The sequence below is a fragment of the Lithobates pipiens genome, unplaced genomic scaffold, assembly GCF_037356315.1.
Source record: "Lithobates pipiens isolate NorthernLeopardFrog02 unplaced genomic scaffold, aLitPip1_a1.2 Scaffold_17, whole genome shotgun sequence".
NCBI lineage: Eukaryota > Metazoa > Chordata > Amphibia > Anura > Ranidae > Lithobates > Lithobates pipiens.
Window position 1 is genome coordinate 10282759 of NW_027507755.1, and position 22590 is coordinate 10305348.

The window sequence follows — 22590 nt, forward strand, 5'->3', positions numbered from 1 at the left end:
GTGCCAATTTTTCAATGATTTTGAAGAAAGGGTGGCCACACAACCAGTGGAGGGGAGAAGCCTTGTGGGATTGGTCATAAAGTGGGGAAGTAGCATGAGAAAGTGACGAATAAGGTAAGATTTCCTTTGCTTTAAGCCTCCCTTAAACTAAATGAACATGAATATAAATCTGGGGGAAGTGCACTTACTAACGGCTCACTAGAGAAAGAAAGAAATGCTTGTTCAATCCAGGTGTGGGTAGCGGAACTGCATGTTGCATGCATGTAACAGCAACACCTTTTAATCAACATAAGGTATAAATTTGAGCAAACATCAAGAACATTCCATCATTTAATGGCAAATCATTCCGTTTTTGATTCATTCATATCTATATGGCATACAAAAATAGGTAAAATAAACTATGATACATTCATTTTTTTTTTTTTTTGGAACTACAAAACAATATTTAACTGTTTAGTCCAAAATAAGTTTTGTAATAAGCACCACATAAAAATTAAATATCCATTTTTAAAACAGGATAAAGTGTGCATTCATGTTGTAAAATGAAATAAAAATACATGTTTTCAAGGGAAAGTATTAATGATATGATTCATTGCATGCTTTTTGACTTATGGTTGGTTGCTTGCTTGCAGCTCACTAATTCCAATGTGTATTTGCTAAAGGTTCCAAATCCGTTCCACAGATAAAATTCATTTTGTGCAATTCAAAAAATGCACCTTACCCGTACCCAGAGATGCCCACAGCCTGTCCATTTTCTGGTTAATGCTACACCTCTAGCAGCCTTTAGAACATGATAAAACAAGGGGTTCTTAGCAAAAACGCCAAGATAACCCTAACCCTATAAAACAATAAATATCTGAATTTCTTTAGTAAAATAAATGAACAAGTTCCCTTTTTATAAATGAATATGATATATAAAAATAGTATTCTGAGGCTGTATTTAATTTCAAATACAAAAATATGAAATTGAGGCAATGCAAATGAAAATAAACTGTAAATACTGGCGTGCATGTTCAATGGCTCTCAACCACTCTTCTCTTCACAGTAGAGTTACACAGTATCTGTTTTCAATTGCTCATTATTGTTCAGAGCGGGAGAAGGTTTGCTCTTTGGGCATTCTGTTCCCCCTCTTGAGATTTCCTGAAAAAACAGTCTTGGCATCCACAGTGACATTACAATCCTTTTGTACTCTTTCCGAAAGTTTTGATTAAGCAATCCGTATATAACAGCATTAAGGCAACTATTGAAATAAGCCATGAAGTAGCTCACAACAAACAACCACTCTGGAATCTTAGGGGCCACCTTTGCTGGGTTTATGGATACAGCTAAGCCAATGAGGTTCAGGGGAGCCCAGCAAAAAGCAAAAATCACAAACACCACAAACATTGTAAGAAAGTTCCTGAAGTCGCTGGGCTTCATTCTTGGTTTTGTTTCTGACTTGACCTTTCGCCTTACTTGGATCACTAAAATCCAGATGCGGAGATAGCAAAAGGTCACCACAGTGATTGGCACGATGAAATGAATGACCACCACGGTGATGGTGTACGAGGAACTTGCAGTCTGAACAAATGTACAAGAGTAGATGCGAGGATCGTACTCTAATGAGCCAACAAAAAAGTTGGGAACAGTGGCCAGAAAAGTGAGAGCCCAAATGAGGCACACATAAAGCATTGTATTCCATGCAGTGAAGAGTTTGTCGTAGACAAAACTGTGGCATATGTAGCAGTATCGGTTAATGGCAATCCCTGTGATGTTGAAAATGGAACCTATAACACTCAAGCCCATGACGAATCCACTGACTTTGCAATGCATTTCTCCGAGGGCCCATCCATTTTTAAAAATAGCCACTAGCACTAATGGGTAGGGATACAAGGCCACCACAAGGTCCGCGAAGGCCAAACTTACTACAAAGGCATTACCTGAGGAGAAAAAAGAAACATTAGGTTAGTGTTCATCTGTACATTTATCTTCGAAAACATACGAAGAATAACTCAAAAAAGCTCCATGGTTCAAACCCTTAGGGGGTCATATGTCATAACTATTCTCCTAGATGAACTAATGATAAAACAACAAAGCAGGAAACATCAAATACAGTTTTTGAACTGCTGATCTTACGTCTTCTATATCTAAAATGCAATTGATAAATACATTTTAAGTCACTTACATTAACCCCTTCCTGCACAGCCTTTAGCAAAATGATGGCCGGGCGGTGGTTCCGTTATCCTGACTGGATGTCATATGACATCTTTCAGGATAACAGTTGGTCATGTGGTCAGAGACTCTTTACTGAGATCAGTGTTGAGGTGTGTCAGACTGACACACCGCACCACCGCTCGCCGCGCACCCCCCACTCTGACCACATGATCAGCTGTGTCCAATCACAACTGATCATGATGTAAACCAGAAGAGCCATGTTTCGGCTTTTCCTCACTCGTGTCTCAAAGACGCGAGTAGAGGAGAGCCGATTGGCTGCTCTCCTGAGGGGGGGTGGGGAGTCTGCGCTGATTGATTATCAGCGCAGTCCCCCCAAGGATGCCCACCAAGGTTTATCAGGGGTGTCACCAGGACCACCAGGGATGCCCACCACTGATGACCACCAGGTATACCACCCATGACCACCAGGGATGCCAAACAGCACCCATATATGATGCCAATCAGTGCCAATCAGTAATACATGCCAGTACCTCCTTATCAGTGATGCCTATCAGTGCCATCTATCAGTGTCCATCAGTGCCGCCTATCAGTGTCAATCAGTGCTGCATATCAGTGTCACCTATCAGTGTCCATCAGTGCTGCCTATCAGTGCTCATCAGTGCTGCATATTATTGCCCATCAATGCCACCTTATCAGTGCCAACTCATTGGTGCCACCTCATCACTGCCCATTAGTGCTGCCTTATCAGTGTCCATCAGTGCCAAATTTCAGTGCCCATCAGTGCTAGCTATGAGTGCCCATCAGTGCTGCCTATGAGTGCCCATCAGTGCTGTATATCAGTGTCACCTATCAGTCCCGCCTATCAATGCCCATCAGTGCTGCATATTAGTGCTCATCATCAGTGCCACTTTATCAGGGCCAACTCATTGGTGCCACCTCACCAGTGCCCATTAGTGCCGCCTTATCAGTGCCCATCAGTGCAGCCTTTTCAGTGAAGGAGAAAACATACTTATTTACAAAATTTTATAACAGAAACAAAAACTTTTTTTTCACAATTTTTCAGTCTTTTTTAATTTGTTTAAGAAAAAATAAAAACCCCAGAGGTGATCAAGTATCACCGAAAGAAATCTCTATTTGTGGGAACAAAATGATAAAAATTTGGTTTGGGTACAGGTATGATCACACAATTGTCATTTAAAGTGCAACAGTGCTGAAAGCTGAAAATTTGCCTGGGCAGGTCAGGAGGGAAGTGCCCTGTATTGAAGTGGTTAAAGGAGAAAAATTGCATTTTTTATTGATTACCGTTTACAATGCACAGTAACAATATGGTAATCAATATTAAATGTTTAAATCAAGACATAACTGTATCTGAACACAAACTAAAAACACCATTTTAATATTCAGAGAAAACTCATCCATCCATCCATGTGCCCCAGGGCCAGATCTAGGAGGGTTCTGGGGTGCGCTGCCCCCCTCCCCAGATTTAATTTGCGCAGTGAGGGCCTAGGCGGCATTGTTCAGCCTTGGAGATTTTAATATGAAAGGGGAGTCTGATGTGAAAGGAGGTGACTATGATGTAATGGTGACTCGATTGTGAAGGGGAAACTCCATACCTCTCAACATTTTGAGATGGGAATGAGGGACACCTACTAACAAACATATGTAGGCATAGGACACGCCCCCTTAAAGGAGAATTAACCAAAGAAAAAAGTTCATCAAACCCACGAGGGATTTTTTTTACCTCTACTATTCCTTTATATTGGCTTTTAACATTTACAAATGCAGCAATTTAGAATTTGGATGAAATTTTTAGCACTGGGAAACACTTGTTGAAAGATAAAAAGTGCATTTCATATACAACTTTATAGATCAGACCAAAATGAGGGACAAATGAGGAGGGGAGAGGGACAGAGGGACATTGCCCCAAATCAGGGCCAGTTGGGAGCTATGTATGTATGTATGAGATCATTTTGGCCTGGGTCAGAACCTAGGAAACAACTAAAGAAATGTGAAAAAAGTAGCACATTTGTCAATGTGTCCTCATTAATCCTCCCCAGTAACCGTCATCACCAAATGCCAGACAGATGTTCAGCACATTCACATTTACTATGAACACATTCTTTCTTAAGACACCGTTAAAAATTGAGACACCGTTAAAAATTGTAGACTAAAGCATCTTCCAGAAATGGCTTTAAACATATTGAAATATACTTCATTACTTCATCAAATATCTTTGTTTGCTTCCTGTAAATATCTCTGGGGTATCCCCTACCTGCTGAGTATTATTGGGCCCTCCTAGCCCATTAGTCCTAGCCAACTAACTAGGGGTAACTAACAAGTCTACGAATACCCCACAGCACTCACTGACCACCCAGCAGCAACCAATAAATGGACCATTTAAATGATCTGTTGCCCCATCGCCTACACTGAAAAAACAAAAATACACTATATTGTCATAAGTATTGGGACACCTGCCTTTACTCGCACATGAACTTTAAAGAGGAAGTAAACCCTAATGGGTTTTACTTCCTCTTTTGCTCGCTGAAAAGCCTGCAAATGTAAAGCATAATGGGCGAGTATGCATCGCATACTCGCCCAGTATGTGCTACTTACCTGCAAAAGAATCCAGCGATGTCCCCTGTGTAGGCAGCGTCCTTCTTCTGGCCCCTCTTCCTTCCGGGCCGCGGACTCCGGTTCTGTGATTCGCCGGAGCCGCGTGACATTACTCCCACGCATGCGCACAGGAGCCACGATTAACAGCACAGGCTAGGGAAGAAACGGCATTTTGTTTCTTCCCCGCCCATGCGGCGTTGGAATTTTCAGCAGACTACAAGTGAAATATCTCCAGTGTACGTAAACACACTCCTAAACCTTGTGTATAGCCTTCCCAGATGAGTTGAAGCTGTTATAGCTGCAAAGGGTGGGCCAACCCAATATTGAACCCTATGGATGAAGACTGGGAAGCCATTAAAGTTCATATGCGTGTAAAGGCAGGCATCCCAATACTTTTGACAATATAGTGTCTATGAACACCTGAGTATTCTGGATATACCATTTAAAATCATGGATCTGCAACCGCCTCTTTTCTTCTGGGAAAGTTTTCAAAAAGACTTTGCAGTGCATTTATAGGAATTTGGGCATATCCAACCAAAAGAGCATTTCTTAGACCAGGTACTGATGTTGGATGAGAAGACCTGAATGACAATTGAAGTTCCAATTCATCCCAATGAATGTTGAGGTCAGGGCTCTATGTAGGCCACTTGAGCTCCTCACACCAAACTCATCAAGCTATGCCTTTAAGGAGCTGGCTTTGAGCACCTGAGCTTAATAAGTTGGAAGTATGTCCTTTTATTTATTTTTTCCATATAGTGTATACAGCAGCTCTCAGTTTTGGTCCTTACGGTAACCCATGTTTTAGACTGTCTATTATACCTTGCCTGAAATAAGTCATGATCTGTATTGCACACACAAATTGCCATGCTTGTGTAGTGCCCTGCTCCTGATGAGCAGACGCTATTTTTTTTTTTCAAATTTAATTATTTGAAGCTGTAGTTTGGCTCAGAATAACTTTTCTAAAAGTTCTGGTTTCTGTACCAGTCCAGTTGCACTGATTCCCACCTGACCGTAGGTGTCGCTGTCACCGTCAGTGGGTGTGGAACAGCAGCAGGCTGGATGCATTGAATATCGCCTCTTGCTCGGAAATGGTTCAGTGGGTGTTGTTTCCCTGCTGTGCATTCTGGGAGGGTATTTAAGGTACCAACGCCATTTTTCCGGGTTCGTTTTCCGGGGTCCATGATCCCAACCCCAGGGCCCTCCTGGCCTGGGGTCTGTGCCTCATGGTCTTGCTCCTCGGGGCCTACTGGCCTGAGGCATCGCTACTGAGATTGTAGGCCCAGGAATGTCTTGGGGCCTACTGATCCAGGGGTGGTCCTGTGCTTTCTCGCCTGCGGGGAGAAGCCAAGGAAAGCTGAAGGATCCAGGGGAGGAATTTTCCAGTGGAGGACTGAGCACAAGGCTGGTGTCTCTGGAGGAACCTGGAAACTCAGTGTGAGGGCGCATCCCGAGTCAATATCCTTACAGTATTGCCGGGTTGGCTGAAAGAATCTGGTACTGTATGGTAGTTCTTCCTAAAAACCCTCAAGAATCTCTAACAATGCATGGGTTAATGTGAAGAGATAAGAGGGGAGGGGACAGTGAGTATAGTCCAAGGGGGAGTAGTACTATATAAGGAGGAGGCGGGACTGGGCTGGGAAACAGAAAGTTGTGGAGAAAGAAAGGAAGAGGCAGTTTTTCCCACCTGCCCTCCCTATATGTTGTATATGTTTGTTGGTTTATGTGTTTTCTTTCTTTCAGGAGCATGGCAGATGGTTGTCATGGCAGCTGTGGATTGGCAGTGTTTTGTTGGTCTTTGATGGTGGCAGTAAACATATGTGATGGAAAGGGGTGGGGGGCTCATCGTTAGTATGTGCCCCTCCGGTGTATTCCAGCAAAAGGTTAGCTGGAAAACTGTAAGCCCTTGTACACATGGTCAGACATTCCGACAACAAAATCCATCGGATTTTTTCAGACGGATTTTGTCCGAAACTGGTGTTGCATACACACGGTGGGACAAAGTTGTCAGAAAATCCGATCGTTCGTAACGTGATGACGTAATTTAGTTACGACAGGACTACGTTCAGGCTAGTAGCCAATAGCTTTGGTCTCGGAATTTGATCTGAGCATGCGTGGCACTTTTTCCGATCAGAATTCTCTACAAACGATCGGAGAAAGTCCGATCGGATCATGTTGTCGGAAAATTTTATAGCCAAGCTCTCAAACTTTGTCCGTCGGATATTCCGACGGAAACAGTCCAATGGAGCCCACACACGGTCGGATTATCCGACAACATGGACCGATCGGACATCTTCTATCGGAATATCCGACCGTGTGTACAAGGGCTAATGGTTGCACTGCGGGAAGGGTGTTGTCTCCGAGCTGATTATCCGCTGGAGGCCTATCATGTGGAAAAAGGTCCCGCAGTGTATTGGTGGAATATGTGTTGGAGTTCGGGAGTGCCGTCAAAGACCAACAGACTGGAGTTAAAGAAGTTGTTATGGAGGTGATATTTTGGTATACATTTGATATTGGAGTTATTTATATGGTGTGAATAATAAATAAGCTGCTATGGCCATTTATACTCCATCATTTTAGAAGGGTAAGAAATGGGGATGTTGGAGTATAAGTGGTATAGCAGTAAGAGGCAGGTTGGGTACCTCTGAACTACACTGGTCATGTGGCAGAGACTTTGTTGTGCATCTACTTTCAAGAACCACTTTCATTAACAAGTCTGTGGCAGAGACTTTGTTTGGCATATCATCGGCTGCTAGGTCAAGTGAGATAGGCCTATCCGGTGACTGCTGGATCCAGTCTGTGGAGCTGTTTGTCCTCTGGATATGACTGATACCTCTAACCCACAATTACTAGGTGCCTGAACTCCCCTTATCCTCTAACCCTTTATTGAAGGACTGTGTCTTGTGTCTTTTTTTGGTATTACCCCTAAATAAATCTTCGAAAAGGACCCCGTGTCTGATATATCTTCATTTGGGCTACTTTCCACGGGACCCCCCTAAGATGAAGAGACGAGCAGAAGAGGTAACGGTAAGCCCGACTAAAACCAGCAGCTCATTTCGAGGGTCTGTGCTAAACTTGTTTCTTGTTTGTGGTAATAATACAGAGGGAATATGTGTTCAAATGACACGGACCACTCCACTAGATCACAAATCAATAACATAAGTACTGTAACTAGATAATGGTACCATTTATTCTCTGTTTAATGGCACTTGAAAAAACTGCTGTATTACTGAGTACGATATATATCATCATCAGTGCAGTGGAATTTGTCCATTATATATAGACAATAATAAAACTGTTTACATCAACATAATAGCAAGTTAAATTCATCATATCTGAGCTAATTCTTTTCAAGTACACTTACGCATATGTATAAAGGTCCTCTAATTAAAAGGCTGGATGAACTTGTTATATAAGTTAATAGGACACATAATGATATCTCTTCAAAACACTAACTCTAAACAATTATCACTTTTAATGCTTTGATGTGACATTGGGGAGCAGCTAAAGAGAATATTGGCAGCATTGTAGGAGCTGAGACCCTCAGGAAATAACACACTAAAAGCGCAACTCAGGTGCCACTTTTTCTATTCATTTCAATGGGGACCTATGTTTTTGGTGCGGTTTTAAAAAACGCCCCAAAGATGCTACACGCAGGACTTTTCAAAACGCACCACACCAGCAGTACAGTGGTGTGAAGAGTCCCATGGGATTTAAAGGGAAACATTGTTCCAAGTTTTTTTAGCAAGTCAAAAATGCAGAAAAATGCATCAGTATGAAAGGGAAAAAAATTATGGGTGCCGCTCAGACGCTAATGGATCCTAATCCATGTGCCAGCCACTGTAAGTGCCATCTAGGGACGGAGCTTGTCTTGGCCCCGGACATCAATGTATGAAGGGAAGGGGGTCTCACAAACTGCACATTGCTGCAAGCCCTATGCGGGGGAGTATGTGGCAGTCTCAGCCAGACCATGCACTTTGCTCCCCTCCATCCCCATGATTAAGCTCGGGGGCAGAGTGAAACCTGTTGGGGCGTGGCCTGGTTGGACAGCTTCCGTAAGGGATGATTTCACACACAGAGCTGCCAGAGATCATACAGACTTCAGCCATCCCCCCACATAGTACACCAAGCACCACTGTCTCTGTCCCATGAACATCTGTCCAAATGTCCCCATAAACATCTGTACCAGTGCACAACACATCTGTCACAGTGCCTATCACATCTGTACCAGTGCACAACACATCTGTCACAGTGCCTATCACATCTGTACCAGTGCACAACACATCTGTCACAGTGCCTATCACATCTGTACCAGTGGACAAAACATCTGTCACAGTGCCTATCACATCTGTACCAGTGCCGAAAACATCTGTCACAATGTTCCCATCACATCTGTACCAGTGATCCATTGTGACATCAAGTCAGTGTCTGCCGGTGGATGATCAACATTTGTCATAAATTACAAGTGCACAAAAGACATCTGTTAGTATACCAGTGTCCCACCAATAAATAAATAAAAAAAAAGTAAAGTACCCCTCCACCCATGCTCGCATGCAAAGGCGAACACACACCTTAGTCCTGTACGCATATATAAACGGCGAGTGAACCACACATGTGAAGTATCATAACTAACATCAGAGCAAGAGCAATTATTCTCGCACCAGACCTCCTGTGTAACTCTAAACTGGTAACCAATAAAGGCTTATAAAGCTTTGCCTATGGAGATTTTCAAATATCAAAGTTTGGTGCCAGTTCGGTGCCATTGCACAAGCGTACACAATTTTAAAATGTGACATGTTTGGTATCTAATTACCCGGCCCAACACCATATTTTATACTTTACCAAAAGCCTCACACATGTGGTATCGCCATACTCAGGAGGAGTAGCAGAATGTGTTTTGGGGTGTAGTTGCAAGTATGCCTATACCAAGTGTAAGAAAAATTACAACTTCCAAAAACTCATGCCATGCCTCTTACCAAACATCTCGGACTGTCTACTTTCCTAAAAGGGGTAATTTGGGGATATTTGTACTGTCTTGACATGTTAGGGCAGTGAGGGCGAACCTTGGCACCCCAGATGTTTTGGAGCTACATTTCCCATGATGCTCCACTACACTGCAGAGTGCACAAGCATCATGGGAAATGTAGTTGCAAAACATCTGGGGTGCCAAGGTTCACCATCACTGTGTTAGGGCGTCAAGAAATGATATAGGCCATCAGTACATCAGGAGCGATCAGTTTTAAATGATTGGTACCGTAGCTTGTAGCAGGGGCTGCCTGTCCATTAAGGGTGCACGGGCGCCTATCCCCCGTCCATTGCCACCTCCCCTATACATGCGTCCACCCCCTTTCAGGATGCTGACACATGGATTCCAATGCGAATTGGTTGTTTTTTTGAAACACTGATTTGAGACAGAGACTCTAATAGGCTTCAATATAGGGCAGGCTCAGGTCGCAGAGAGTGCATTACAACAGCAAATCAACAGCAAATAAATATTCACTATTGTAACACTGATCCTCCTCCCAGTCAAACAGGAAGCAGGTTTTGACACCGGTCACCCAATTGGCTGAAAGGAAAGGCAATCCTATTGGATGCAGGAGCCGCAGGAGAGAGAACACAAGAGCCACCACCCATAGGAGTCTGCAACCCGCCCATAGAAGCCTGCAATCCGGCAGCTGCCCATAGGAGTCTGCCATCTGCAGCCGATGGAAGTAAGTGCTGGGATAGGGGAGGGGTGCTGCCGACCGACCAACCGGGAAGGGGGGTTGTTTGCTGCCCCCCCCCCCAAAAAATACCAGCCGCCACTGCTGGCTTGTAGACTCTATAACTTTCACATAGACCAAATAATATACACAAATTTGGGTTATTTTTACAAAAGAAATGTAGCAGTAAAAATGTTGGTAAAAATTTATGAAGAAAAATTACTTAAAGTTGATAACAGAAAGAAGAGAAAACTGTCAAAATGTTCAGTCTTTTTCCATTTGTAGCACAACAAATAAAAAACCCAGTGGTAATTAAATACCACCAAAAGAAAGATCTATATTTGTGTGAAAAAATGACAAATTTTTTTATATGGGCACAGTGTCGCACGACAGAGTAATCCTCATTCAAAGTGCAACAGCACTGAAAGCTGAAAATTGGCCTGGGCAGAAAAGGGGTGAAAGTGCCCGGTATTGGGGTGATTACAAAAGAAACATGTTCACCTTAATTGATAAGCTTATAAATATAATATAATATTATACTGTACTTTTTTAATTATTGAAAGTCATCATGTGCGATCGTAATCATAAATGGTACTCACATGCTTTCAGGGAGTCGTATGGACATGTGTGCAGACTCCCCTGTTGTTTTCTGCCATCTGCTTGTGTGCCAGACCAGCAAGTACACACATCTAAAGCAATGCTCCCAACTATACAGTAGTTGGCGCTGTAGTAATATATTACCATCTGTGTATTTATATGCACTTGTATATTCTTCACAGGAAGGAAGTTTTTCTTTCTGCTCTCTACTGTAATGCTGTTCTTACACATGTATGCTGTTCTCCTATGCAATTGAAGCTGAATTCTTATCACATAACCAACACTGAGGGCCTCCCTCTTTCACTCTATGACTCTATTATGATTAGATGGGAATCTGAACTAGCAGGACCTTAGAAAATGTCAGTTACATTTTTGGGCTCATTCCCACTAGCTTTGGTCTCTGAAAAGCATTCTGCATTCAGATAGCTCTTCAGAAAGCTTATAACAGGTGGTGAGGAGGTGTTGTGTCTCCTCCTCACCACCTGCTTTAACCCCCCTGAACCCCACACTAGTACGCTGCAACTGCAACCTCTTGTAGGGCAGCCCTATTCACTTGAATGGGTTGTGACAAGGGGTATAATTCCTGGTGTGGTCAGCAAAGCAAACCATCAAGGCCATAGCTTCCAACTGTCCCTGATTTCAAGGGACTGTCCCTAATTTGGAGCAATGTCCCTCTGTCCCACATTCCTCCTCATTTGTCCCTCATTTTGGTCTGATCTATTAAGATGTATATAAAATGTATTTTGTATCTATCAAAAAGCGTTTTCCAGCGGTAAACCTTTCATCTGATGTCTAAATTGTTGCATTTGTAATTTCCAAAAGCCGAAATAAAGCAATAGTAGTGGTAATAAAAGCACTTGTGCGTTTAACCAATCTTGTTTTTTTGTACAATTTTCCTTTGAGGGGGCATGGCAAAAGGTGTGTCCTATGCCTGCATAATTTTGCTGATAGGTGTCCCTCAGTCCCATTTTAGAATGTTGGGAGGTATGATCAAGGCCATGGCATGTGTACACTTCTGGCCACTGCCTCTGCAGCTTAAAGAGGAGTTCTGCCTAATTTTTAAAAAGTCTGCAGCTACAAATACTGCAGCTGCTGACTTTTAAAATAAGGACACTTACCTGTCCAGGGTACCTGCGATGTCGCACCCGAAGCTGACCTGTCCCTCGGCTCTCAGCAGTGCGTAGCTGGATGTTGGGACGTGCGGCTGGATATTGTCTGTCTATGCACGGGAGTAAGTGGGCGTTAGGTGGCTCCTCGATAAATCCGGTCCTCGTTTGATCGAGCACTTTCCATGGAGCACGTTTGATCGAGCACATTCCATACTTCCAGGGACCCCCTTTTTGGCTCCAGTGTGTTTATATGGCTGGCCTTTGACCGTGAGGCATAGGAATTGGTGTTTAACCCTTTCAGTGATTCCAATACCAATTCTATGTGAATAAACTCCTTTTGATGCCCTCTTTGCCCTGGGATAGCAGCCCCACTGATATACCAACCACATGTTGTCATCTCTTTTACGTTTTTAATGATTATGATTGCAACATTGAGACATATATCACCTATTATTATTGTATGAACCTCTCCCCTTCTCTTTGCGTCCCTGAAGAAGGAATTTCCTGAAACGCGTTGGGTGTAATGAGGATTTATCATACTATGTCCGATATGGTGATATTAACTGACTGTGTTCAGTAAATCAATGTTTCATTTTTTATTATGTGTAAATTTCAATAAATAATTGTTTTACTATATTACTTTGATACTACTCTAAAGGCACTCTAAATTGTGTGTTGCCTATAAAGTCCATTCAGGGGAATTTTTTTTCTTTCCATTGTGAAATTTGGAAGTGGCACACAACAAGAGCTATACTTGCCATTCGCCTCTTTTGTCCCCCGCCTCTCGGGTGGAGGCGCCATCATTTTTGGTAAGGGAATCAGGAAGTGAAGCCTTGCGGTTTCACTTCCTGGTTCCCTACTGCGCATGCGTGACTCGCTCTGTGCGATGCCGCTGGTCCCTGCTGTCTTCAAGGACCCGTGTGTCTCCCAGAAGACAGCGGGGGGGGCCCAGAAGTGGGGTAGATACCCGCGGCTGGCTCAGCTATCTATGCCCGGAAGTGGGAGGTGATACGGAAGTTCCATTTTTGGATGGAACTCCACTCTATGGGGGGGGGGGGGGGTTACCAACCATTAGTATGAACATGGGGGGAAATCTCAGATAACATTAAAAAACCAAATCTGACAGGGGTTTGTAACCATTCCCAGTCAATCCAAATCCAAAAAAAAAAGTTTTGGCTGGGCACGCTTTTAAGTTGAATTCTCTTTCTCTGTGGGGTTGCATATGCTCTGCAAGGGTTAACTGCTCATTTAGTTCTACTCTAGGGGGCTTTGAAAAGCAGATTTACTCACCTAATCCTCCGCACCAGCAGGCTCTGCCATGCTGCTACACCAGTCCACACAGCATCTTCTCCCTCATACTCTGGAGTAGACATGTGCAATTCGTTAAGTTCCAAATTCATTTTTTAACGAATCTTGACAAATTTGTTAATTCCGAATTTCCGAATTTTTCAATTTCCAAATTTCTGAATTTCAAATTTTCAGAAATTTCGAATTTCTGAATTTCAAATTTTCGGATTTTTGAATTTTCGGATTTCCGCATTACCGAATTTAAGGTTTTTCGGATTTCTGAATTTCCGAATTTCGGCTTTTCGGATTTCCGAATTTCCGATGTTCTGATTTTTGGATTTCCGAAATTCCAAACTTTCGAATTTCGGATTGCTGAATTTAGCATTTTCGGAATTCCGAATTTTTGGAAATTTGGAAATTCCGAAATTCGAAAATCAGTAAGAAAGAAAGGAAATCTGTTTAATTCTAAATAATAACTAACTATTAAATTATAGGTATTGGAATTCCCTTAAAAATTAGTCTGTTAGTGAACGTAACGAATAAGAATTTATCCAAAGTTACTAATTAAATTATCTGAAATAACAAATGCCACATCTAACCAAATGGAATGTAACGCTCTAATAACAATAATAAAACCTTTTTATTATTATTAATTATTTATTATTAATTTGTTCTGTTCCATTTGTTTAGATGGGGCATTTGTTATTTCAGATAATTTGTAACTTCGGATAAATTTGTACTCGTTTATTTAATAGTTAGTTATTAATTAAACTGATTTTCTTTCTTTTTTTCAGATTTTCAAATTTTTGGACTTTCAAATCTTTGAATTCCCGAATTCCGAAAATCCGGAAATTCGGAGTTCCGAAAATCGGAAAATTCAGAATTCCAAAATTGGGAAATCCGAAATTCGTAAATTCTAAAATTCGTAAATACGAATTTCTGAAAATCAAAAAATCTGAAATTTGTAAATCCGAAAAATTCGAAATTCGGAAAATCATAAATTCGGAAATTCAGAAATTCAGAAATTCGTAAATTCGGAAAATTTAAAATTCGGAAATTCAGAAATCCAAAAATTCGGAACTTCAGAAATCAGAAAATTCAGAAATCCAAAAAATCCATATGTGAAAATTCACGAAATTTCCGAATTCCGAATAAAAAAAAAACAAAAAAAAACGAATGAAACGAAAATGAACAAATTTTTTGTCAGTGCACATGTCTACTCTGGAGGTTTAAGGTCCTGATGTCATCAAGACCAATACAGGGTCCATAGCTCTGCAATGAACGTGGAGACACAGAGGCATAGCCCACCCTTGGAGCATGGGGGAACACTGTCTGCTGAGGGAGTGGAGAATCGGGTAGGTACATTTGCTTTTATTATCCCCTAAAATAAACAAGCAGTTAACTAGCCCCACTGTAAGTGAGGATCTTCAGGTTTCTGGGAGTTCAGCTTTACCCCTATATTTCATATTCCTGATATGTGTCTATAGTAACATGTACTTGTGTTAAAAAGTATTCTGTTCTCTTTGCATTGCTTTTCATTGTTGTAAGACGCCCAGCACAGCTCTTCACCGTAAAGATCAGTGTAGTGTACTTCTGTTTCTCTGCCTTTTGCTGACACGCCTCATGCATTCTCTACCCCACCTCTCCAAGTCAGTATGCAGCTGGGAGATTATGCTATCACTTATAAAAGATAAAATTAAAAAAAGGTATTTCTAATTGTCTTTTTTGCTTTGCCTTGCCTTTCTATTTTAAAGTAGGTTGTTTTATGCCTCGTACACACGATCGGACTTTCGGACAGCAAAATTTGTGGAATTTTGTTCGAAGGATGTTGGCTCCAACTTGTCTTGCATACACACGGTCACACAAAACGTTGCCCAACAATTACGAACATAATGACGTACAAGACGTAGTGCAAGCTAATAAAAAGGAAGTTCAATAGTCATGTGATATCTCCAATACTGCTACGACTAAGGCTATTGCCGAAACACGTCAGCTTATTGTTTTACTGTCACTCTGATGCACAAATAAACGACACTTCAAGGATTACAGTGTTGCCGGCTCTTCTTACTACTAATATTTCCATTACTAACGCTATTTTTACAAGACTGATCGCTTCTGGATTGTCCCTGATTCCAAGCATGCGTGTTTGTACTTTGGACTTTTGTCTGGTGGACTTGTGTACACACGATCGGAAAATCCAACAACAGACATTTGTTGGCGGAAAATTTCCCGATCATGTGTACTACATGCAAAGGGTTCACTTATTCTTAACCGCTTGCCAACTGTATACAGTAAATATATAGTAGTAAGAAGAGCCGGCAACACTGCAATCCTTGAAGTGTCGTTTATTGGTACATCAGAGTGACAGTAAAACAAACCTGACGCGTTTCGGCAATAGCCTTAGTCGTAGCTGCGACTAAGGCTATTGCCAAAACGCATCAGGTTTATTGTTTTACTGTCACTCTGATGTACCAATAAACGACACTTCAAGGATTACGGTGTTGCCGGCTCTTCTTACTACTGTTGCATTGGAATGTGTTGGGACACATTGAGCCTCGGCACCTGTGAGTGGACCTGGTGTATGGATTGAGTTGTCCCTGCAGAGAGCGCTGTTACCTTTCTTCTTTTCCATACAGTAAATATATAGCGGCAAAGTGGCTCCCCTGGGCAGGATCACGTACCTGTACGTGATCCTGCACTTCTGGGTCTGGGACCCGCACGCGCGCTACTGGCGACCCCGCTCCTGCTGTGACTGGACACAGCAGAAGCCAATCAGCGGGTCTGGCGGGTGCCATGTCCACCGGGACCCCGCAGATCATTCAGGAGACAGGCAGAACGGTGGTAAACAAGGCAGACTTGTAAAGGGAAAACTAGTGCGCTTCACCTAATATGTTATAGGAAGGCTAGATATAAAATAGATGTACATAGGAAGCAGCCAGCATAAAAGCAGTGATCTCAGCACCAAAAATAAGTGTATAAATTAATAAAAATGCGGCGCTACCTAAAAGTGCTAAAAAGTATACAATGAATAATAATCACAAATTATAAAAAATAAATGTATATCAAATACTATCCATTAAATGCAACATATATACTATTGGAAATGAATGTAAATATTCCAAACAATGAGCATGCAACCAATATGTGTACAAAAATGATGAATAAGGGTCCGTGAAAAAATCAAGTGATTATATAAAAATAATCTGCATTAATAATCCAAATATAAACAGACATAAAAAATATCAATTAAAAATAGATAAATATATAAAGTGAAAGTTCGTGAAAAAAAGGCAGATAAAGTGATTATTTAAATAATCAATATAAACACGTGATTGTCCATAAAATAACGTGCACTGATAACTTGTAAATTTGCAAAAATAAAGTTCATGCAAAAAAGTGTGAAAATCAATTCCCAAACGTGGCAATCCACTGCAAACTTCAGTGCTTAATGAGTGCACCACCTATTTCCCCCAGCCTCTCACCTCCAATAACTGGTAAATAGGCACTGTGTATAAAGATAGCTGCTGGCTTCTTATTCATTCAGTCACACTGCTCCACCGCTGTTAGTGTTTCACTGTATGGCTATATATTTCATGCCCTCCCAATAGTTTCAGGATGTCCAAGCAGTATAAAATAGAAGAACACAGAGGGCTTTCATGTGTAGTATTACGCTATTTTATTATAATGAAAGATAAAATCCACACTTACATCACAAAATACAGCAGAGTGTGCAGCAGACGCAGACTTCCGGTTTCGGCCGTAACCGGAAGTGGTAGGTCCGACACCAAATTCCTTCCCTGACGCGTTGCGTTACAGCACGTAACTTTTTCAAAGGAAAGCCCTCTGTGTTCTTCTATTTTATACTGCTTGGACATCCTGAAACTATTGGGAGGGCATGAAATATATAGCCATACAGTGAAACACTAACAGCGGTGGAGCAGTGTGACTGAATGAATAAGAAGCCAGCAGCTATCTTTATACACAGTGCCTATTTACCAGTTATTGGAGGTGAGAGGCTGGGGGAAATAGGTGGTGCACTCATTAAGCACTGAAGTTTGCAGTGGATTGCCACGTTTGGGAATTGATTTTCACACTTTTTTGCATGAACTTTATTTTTGCAAATTTACAAGTTATCAGTGCACGTTATTTTATGGACAATCACGTGTTTATATTGATTATTTAAATAATCACTTTATCTGCCTTTTTTTCACGAACTTTCACTTTATATATTTATCTATTTTTAATTGATATTTTTTATGTCTGTTTATATTTGGATTATTAATGCAGATTATTTTTATATAATCACTTGATTTTTTCACGGACCCTTATTCATCATTTTTGTACACATATTGGTTGCATGCTCATTGTTTGGAATATTTACATTCATTTCCAATAGTATATATGTTGCATTTAATGGATAGTATTTGATATACATTTATTTTTTATAATTTGTGATTATTATTCATTGTATACTTTTTAGCACTTTTAGGTAGCGCCGCATTTTTATTAATTTAAACAAGGCAGACTACCATTCCGTGAGAAGGGAAGGCTGTGATCCTGTGTTCCTACAAAGCAGGAACACAGATATCTGCGTTCCCATAGCACAAGCACCTCCCCCACAGTTATCAAGCACTCCCTAGGCACACATTTAACTCTTTGATTACCCCTGATGTTAACTCCTTCTCTGCCAGTGTCATTAGCACAGTGACAGTGCATATTTGTAGCACTATATTATTGTCACTGGTCCCCAAAAAGTGTCAGTTAGTGTCTGATTGGTCTGCCACAATATCGCATTCCCACTATAATAAAGATTCCATAAATATATCCCATAATTTGTAGATGCTATAACTTTTGCACAAACCAAAATACGTTTATTGGGATTTTTCTTTACCAAAAATATGTAGCATATTTATTTATTTATTGCAGAAATGTGATTTTAATTTTTTTTTTGGATGTGTATTTTTTGGTTTATAGCTCAAAAAAAGAAAAACCGCAGAGGTGATCAAATACCACCAAAAGAAAGCTCTATTTGTGGGGAAAACAAGGACATACATTTTATTTTTGCACAGCGTTGCATGCCTGAGCAATTGTCAGTTAAATAAACGCAGTGCCATATCGCAAAAAAATGGCCTGGTCATGAAAGGGGGTAAACTTTCCTGAGGGCAGGTGGTTAAGCCATCAAACTAGAGTAAGTAAAACATATTTGTACACTAACATGATTTTTCTGTATATATACAACCTGTACTAAAATATATTTGTTAGGCTGTCATTACTGACCTTTTTATAAAACGCTACCTGGCTGACAACAGTATTTTCTGATTCGTTGACCCAGAAGTCATATGTACAATAGCATTCCTGACATTACTTCCAGCATATTTGTCCTGGTTGGCAACTAATGCCCCGTACACACGAGAGGAATTAAGTCTGACAGACCTCCAAAGGAGTTCCGCCGGAGTTCCGCTGGAGTTCCGACGGAGTTCTGGCGGACTTTTCGACCGAACGGACTTGACCACACACCATCACACCAAACTCCGACGGAGTCGAACGTGATGACGTACGACTGGAGATTCGACGTAGGAAGTTCATAGACAGTAGCCAATAGCTGCCCTAGCGTCGGTTTTAGTCCGTCGGAGTAGCACACACACGAGCGGATTTTTCAAAGGGGACCGGGTCCGGCGGAGTTCCGTCGGGAAAATTTAAAGCATGCTTCATTTCTAAAGTCCGTCAGACTTTAGCTTCGCTAAAGTCCGTTGCAGCCCACACACGATCGGATAGTCCGCCGGACTCAGTCCGTCGGAGTTTGGATGTCGAAAAGTCCGCTCGTGTGTACGGGGCATAAGAGTACTTAGAAACCAGTGGAAATGCATGACTGACAGCTATTTAGCATTTTTGAAAAAAGGTCAGCAATGGCAGCCTTTTCATACAACAGGTTGATTTTAATGGCGCAAAGGTATTTTAAGAGCCCAATTCAATAAAATTACAACACACCAAACAGGGAAACCCAGTTCAACTAGATAACATTTTTTTAAAGCCATCTAAACCTTAAAGAGGAACTGCAGTCTTCTCACATAATTTGTAATAAAAAACATCTTTGCCATTCTGAAGCTTCCCTCATATCACTTTGCATATTATTTTATATATACCGTATATACTCGAGTATAAGCCGAGATTTTCAGCCTCTTTTTTGAGGCTGAAAGTGCCCCCCTCGGCTTATACTCGAGTCATCGCTGTCTGCCCGCTCGATCAGCGTGTCGAGCAGACAGACAGCGGCCATTCTATTCAAAAGCCGCGCCTCCGGCTCCGCCTTCGCCTGTGATAGGCGGAACACTGAATTTCCCAGCAGCCTGTGTTCCGCCTATCACGGACATCGTATCATCCTCGTACTACGGACGAGGATGATACGACGTCTGTGATAGGCGGAACACAGGCTGCTGGGAAATTCAGTGTTCCGCCTATCACAGGCGAAGGCGGCGGCGCAGCTTTTGAACTTTACAATGGCCGCCGACGAAGAGGGCACGGGACGGAGGCAAGGCAAGGCACGGCACGGCACGGGACGGGACGGGACGGGACGGGGGCAAGGCAAGGCACGACACGGGACGGATGCAAGGAGGCAAGGCACGGCACGGGACGGAGGCAAGGAGGCAAGGCACGGGACGGAGGCTCGGGACAAAGGTAGGCTGGACACACACACACACACACACACACACACACACACACACACACACACACACACACACACACACATGGATGGAGACACACACAGGGATGGATGGATGGATGGAGACACACACACACAGGGATGGATGGATGGATGGATGGAGACACACACACACAGGGATGGATGGATGGATGGATGGAGACACACACACACAGGGATGGATGGATGGATGGATGGAGACACACACACACAGGGATGGATGGATGGATGGACACACACACACACAGGGATGGATGGACGGACACACAGGGATGGACGGACACACAGGGATGGACGGACACACACACAGGGATGGACAGGCATGTCTCACCCTCGGCTTATACACGAGTCAATAAGTTTGCCAGTTTTTTTGGGGGTAAATTGGGGGCCTCGGCTTATATTCGGGTCGGCCTATACTCGAGTATATACGGTACTTTGATTCTGTATTTGCCAAATATGCTGCAGAAATCTCCCTCCACTGAGTCTGGCTGCAGCCATTTTACGTGTGGGCAGCTGAAGCTGAAGGATTTACACAGACACACACAGGGGCACACCTCTGCAGCTCTCATTGGTCCTCTTATGACTCACCCCCCCCCCCTCCTTTCCTGGCAAGCTCTCACCAAAGTGAGAGAGATCTGTGCATGATGTCACAAGCCTAGGCTAATGACCAGACAAGAAACAGGAAGTGGGCTGTATAAGGTATTTACTGGCAGAAAAAAATGTTTTACTATCCAAAGGTAAAACAACAAGGGCAGAAGATTTAATAGATGGAAAGTTGAAAAAATGACTGAAGTTTCACTTTAATAACGTCTTGACAATTATTTCCATTGTGGTGCTCCTTCACTGGCCAGATGAGCGCTGTGTCACTGCCCAATCGTTTTTAATTCTTACCATGACAAGCTCTAATTGACCTCTGTAACTGCAGGCACCATGGAGCAATTCATCCTCAAAATGACTCACTCTGCTCTCCCTCCCACCAATGATTCAACAGCCCAGCTATCCTTGCCCCTCTTTCTCTCAGCAGTGAATCAGCACTCTTTAAATATCAAATGTAAACAGAAAGCAGCATATCTGGCGGCAGTGGTGCCCCCCTTATTCATGCGTTGGGCCCCTAATCTAGATGCAGGGCACCGGATGCATGGATTTCAATGTTTTTTTTTAAGCACATGATTAGAGCCAGAGTCTCTAATTTAATTTAAAAAAGGGTTGGCTTGGAGCGTAGAGCACTGCACCCTGAGCCCACCCAGTTGTGTGACAATAGTGAATTATTATTCGCTATTGTCTTCCTGATTCTCCTCTCGGCCAATCAGAAAGCAGGTTTTAAGACCCGATTGGCTGAGAGGAGAAGCTATTATATTGGCTGCCGAGGGAAGGAGGAAGGAAGCCTCTGTGAAGCCGGCAAGGATGAAGCCACTGAGGAGGAAGCCACTGCTGAGAAGGAGATGCAGAAAGGAGCCAAAGCTGCTAGATGGGGTAAAGTGTGGGGCAGGTGGGGGGACAGACGAGCGTCCGACCGATGAATGGACATACTGACTGGGGGGGGGGGGGGTCTTGTTTGCCTCTCCCCCCAAAATATACAGCACTAGCCACCACTGTCTGTTGGGTTGCTGCTCACAGTGGTCTTATTTCACAGCTCTTTTACTGCTCATTAACCGTTTCCCGACCAGCGCACGACGATGTACGTCGACAGAATGGCACGGGCAGGCATATTGGCGTACAGGTACGTCCAATATTCAATGCCGCCCTGCCATCGGGAGCGCGCCGGCTGAATGGAGGAAATGCCGTGTAAGCAGCATTTCTCCATTCTGCCTAGCAACTAGTGACGCTGATCTCTGCTCCATGTGATTGGAGCAGAGATCAGTGTTCACTAAATGAAAGCCCAACCCCCCCCCCCCCACAGTTAGTAACACACCCCTAGGAACACTTAACCCCTACACTGCCACCCACTGGTTAACCCCTTCACTGCCAGTGTCATTTACACAGGAATCACTGCATTTATATAGCAGTGATTACTGTATAAATGACAATGGTCCCAAAAATGTGTCAAAAATGTCCGATGAGTCCCCCACAATGTCGCAGTCACAATAAAAATTGCTGATCGCCGTCATTACTAGTAAAAAAAAATAATAATAAAAAATGATTAATAAAATGCTATAAAACGATCCCTATTTTGTAAACGCTATAACTTTTGCGCAAACCAATCAAAAAAAGCTTACTACGATTTTTTTTACCAAAAATATGTAGAAGAATACGTATCGGCCTAAACTGAGGGAAAAATTTTTTTTTTATATATTTTTGGGGGATATTTATTATAACAAAAAGTAAAAAATAATGCGTTTTTTTCAAAATTGTTGCTCTATTTTTGTTTATAGCGCAAAAAATAAAAACCGCAGAGGTGATCAAATACCACCAAAAGAAAGCTCTATTTGTGGGA

The 22590-nt window shown here is 42.3% G+C and overlaps 1 protein-coding gene across 1 annotated transcript in view; it reads right to left on the bottom strand.

The window, feature by feature from the left end:
* Positions 1–317: 317 nt before the first annotated feature.
* MTNR1B (melatonin receptor 1B) overlaps positions 318–22590 on the bottom strand; it is a 331906-nt gene continuing 309633 nt past the window's right edge. The window contains exon 2 of the mRNA XM_077484991.1: positions 318–1919. Coding sequence (XP_077341117.1) covers positions 1051–1919 — 869 coding nt within the window. The 3' untranslated portion in view covers positions 318–1050. The remainder of the gene's footprint in view (positions 1920–22590) is intronic.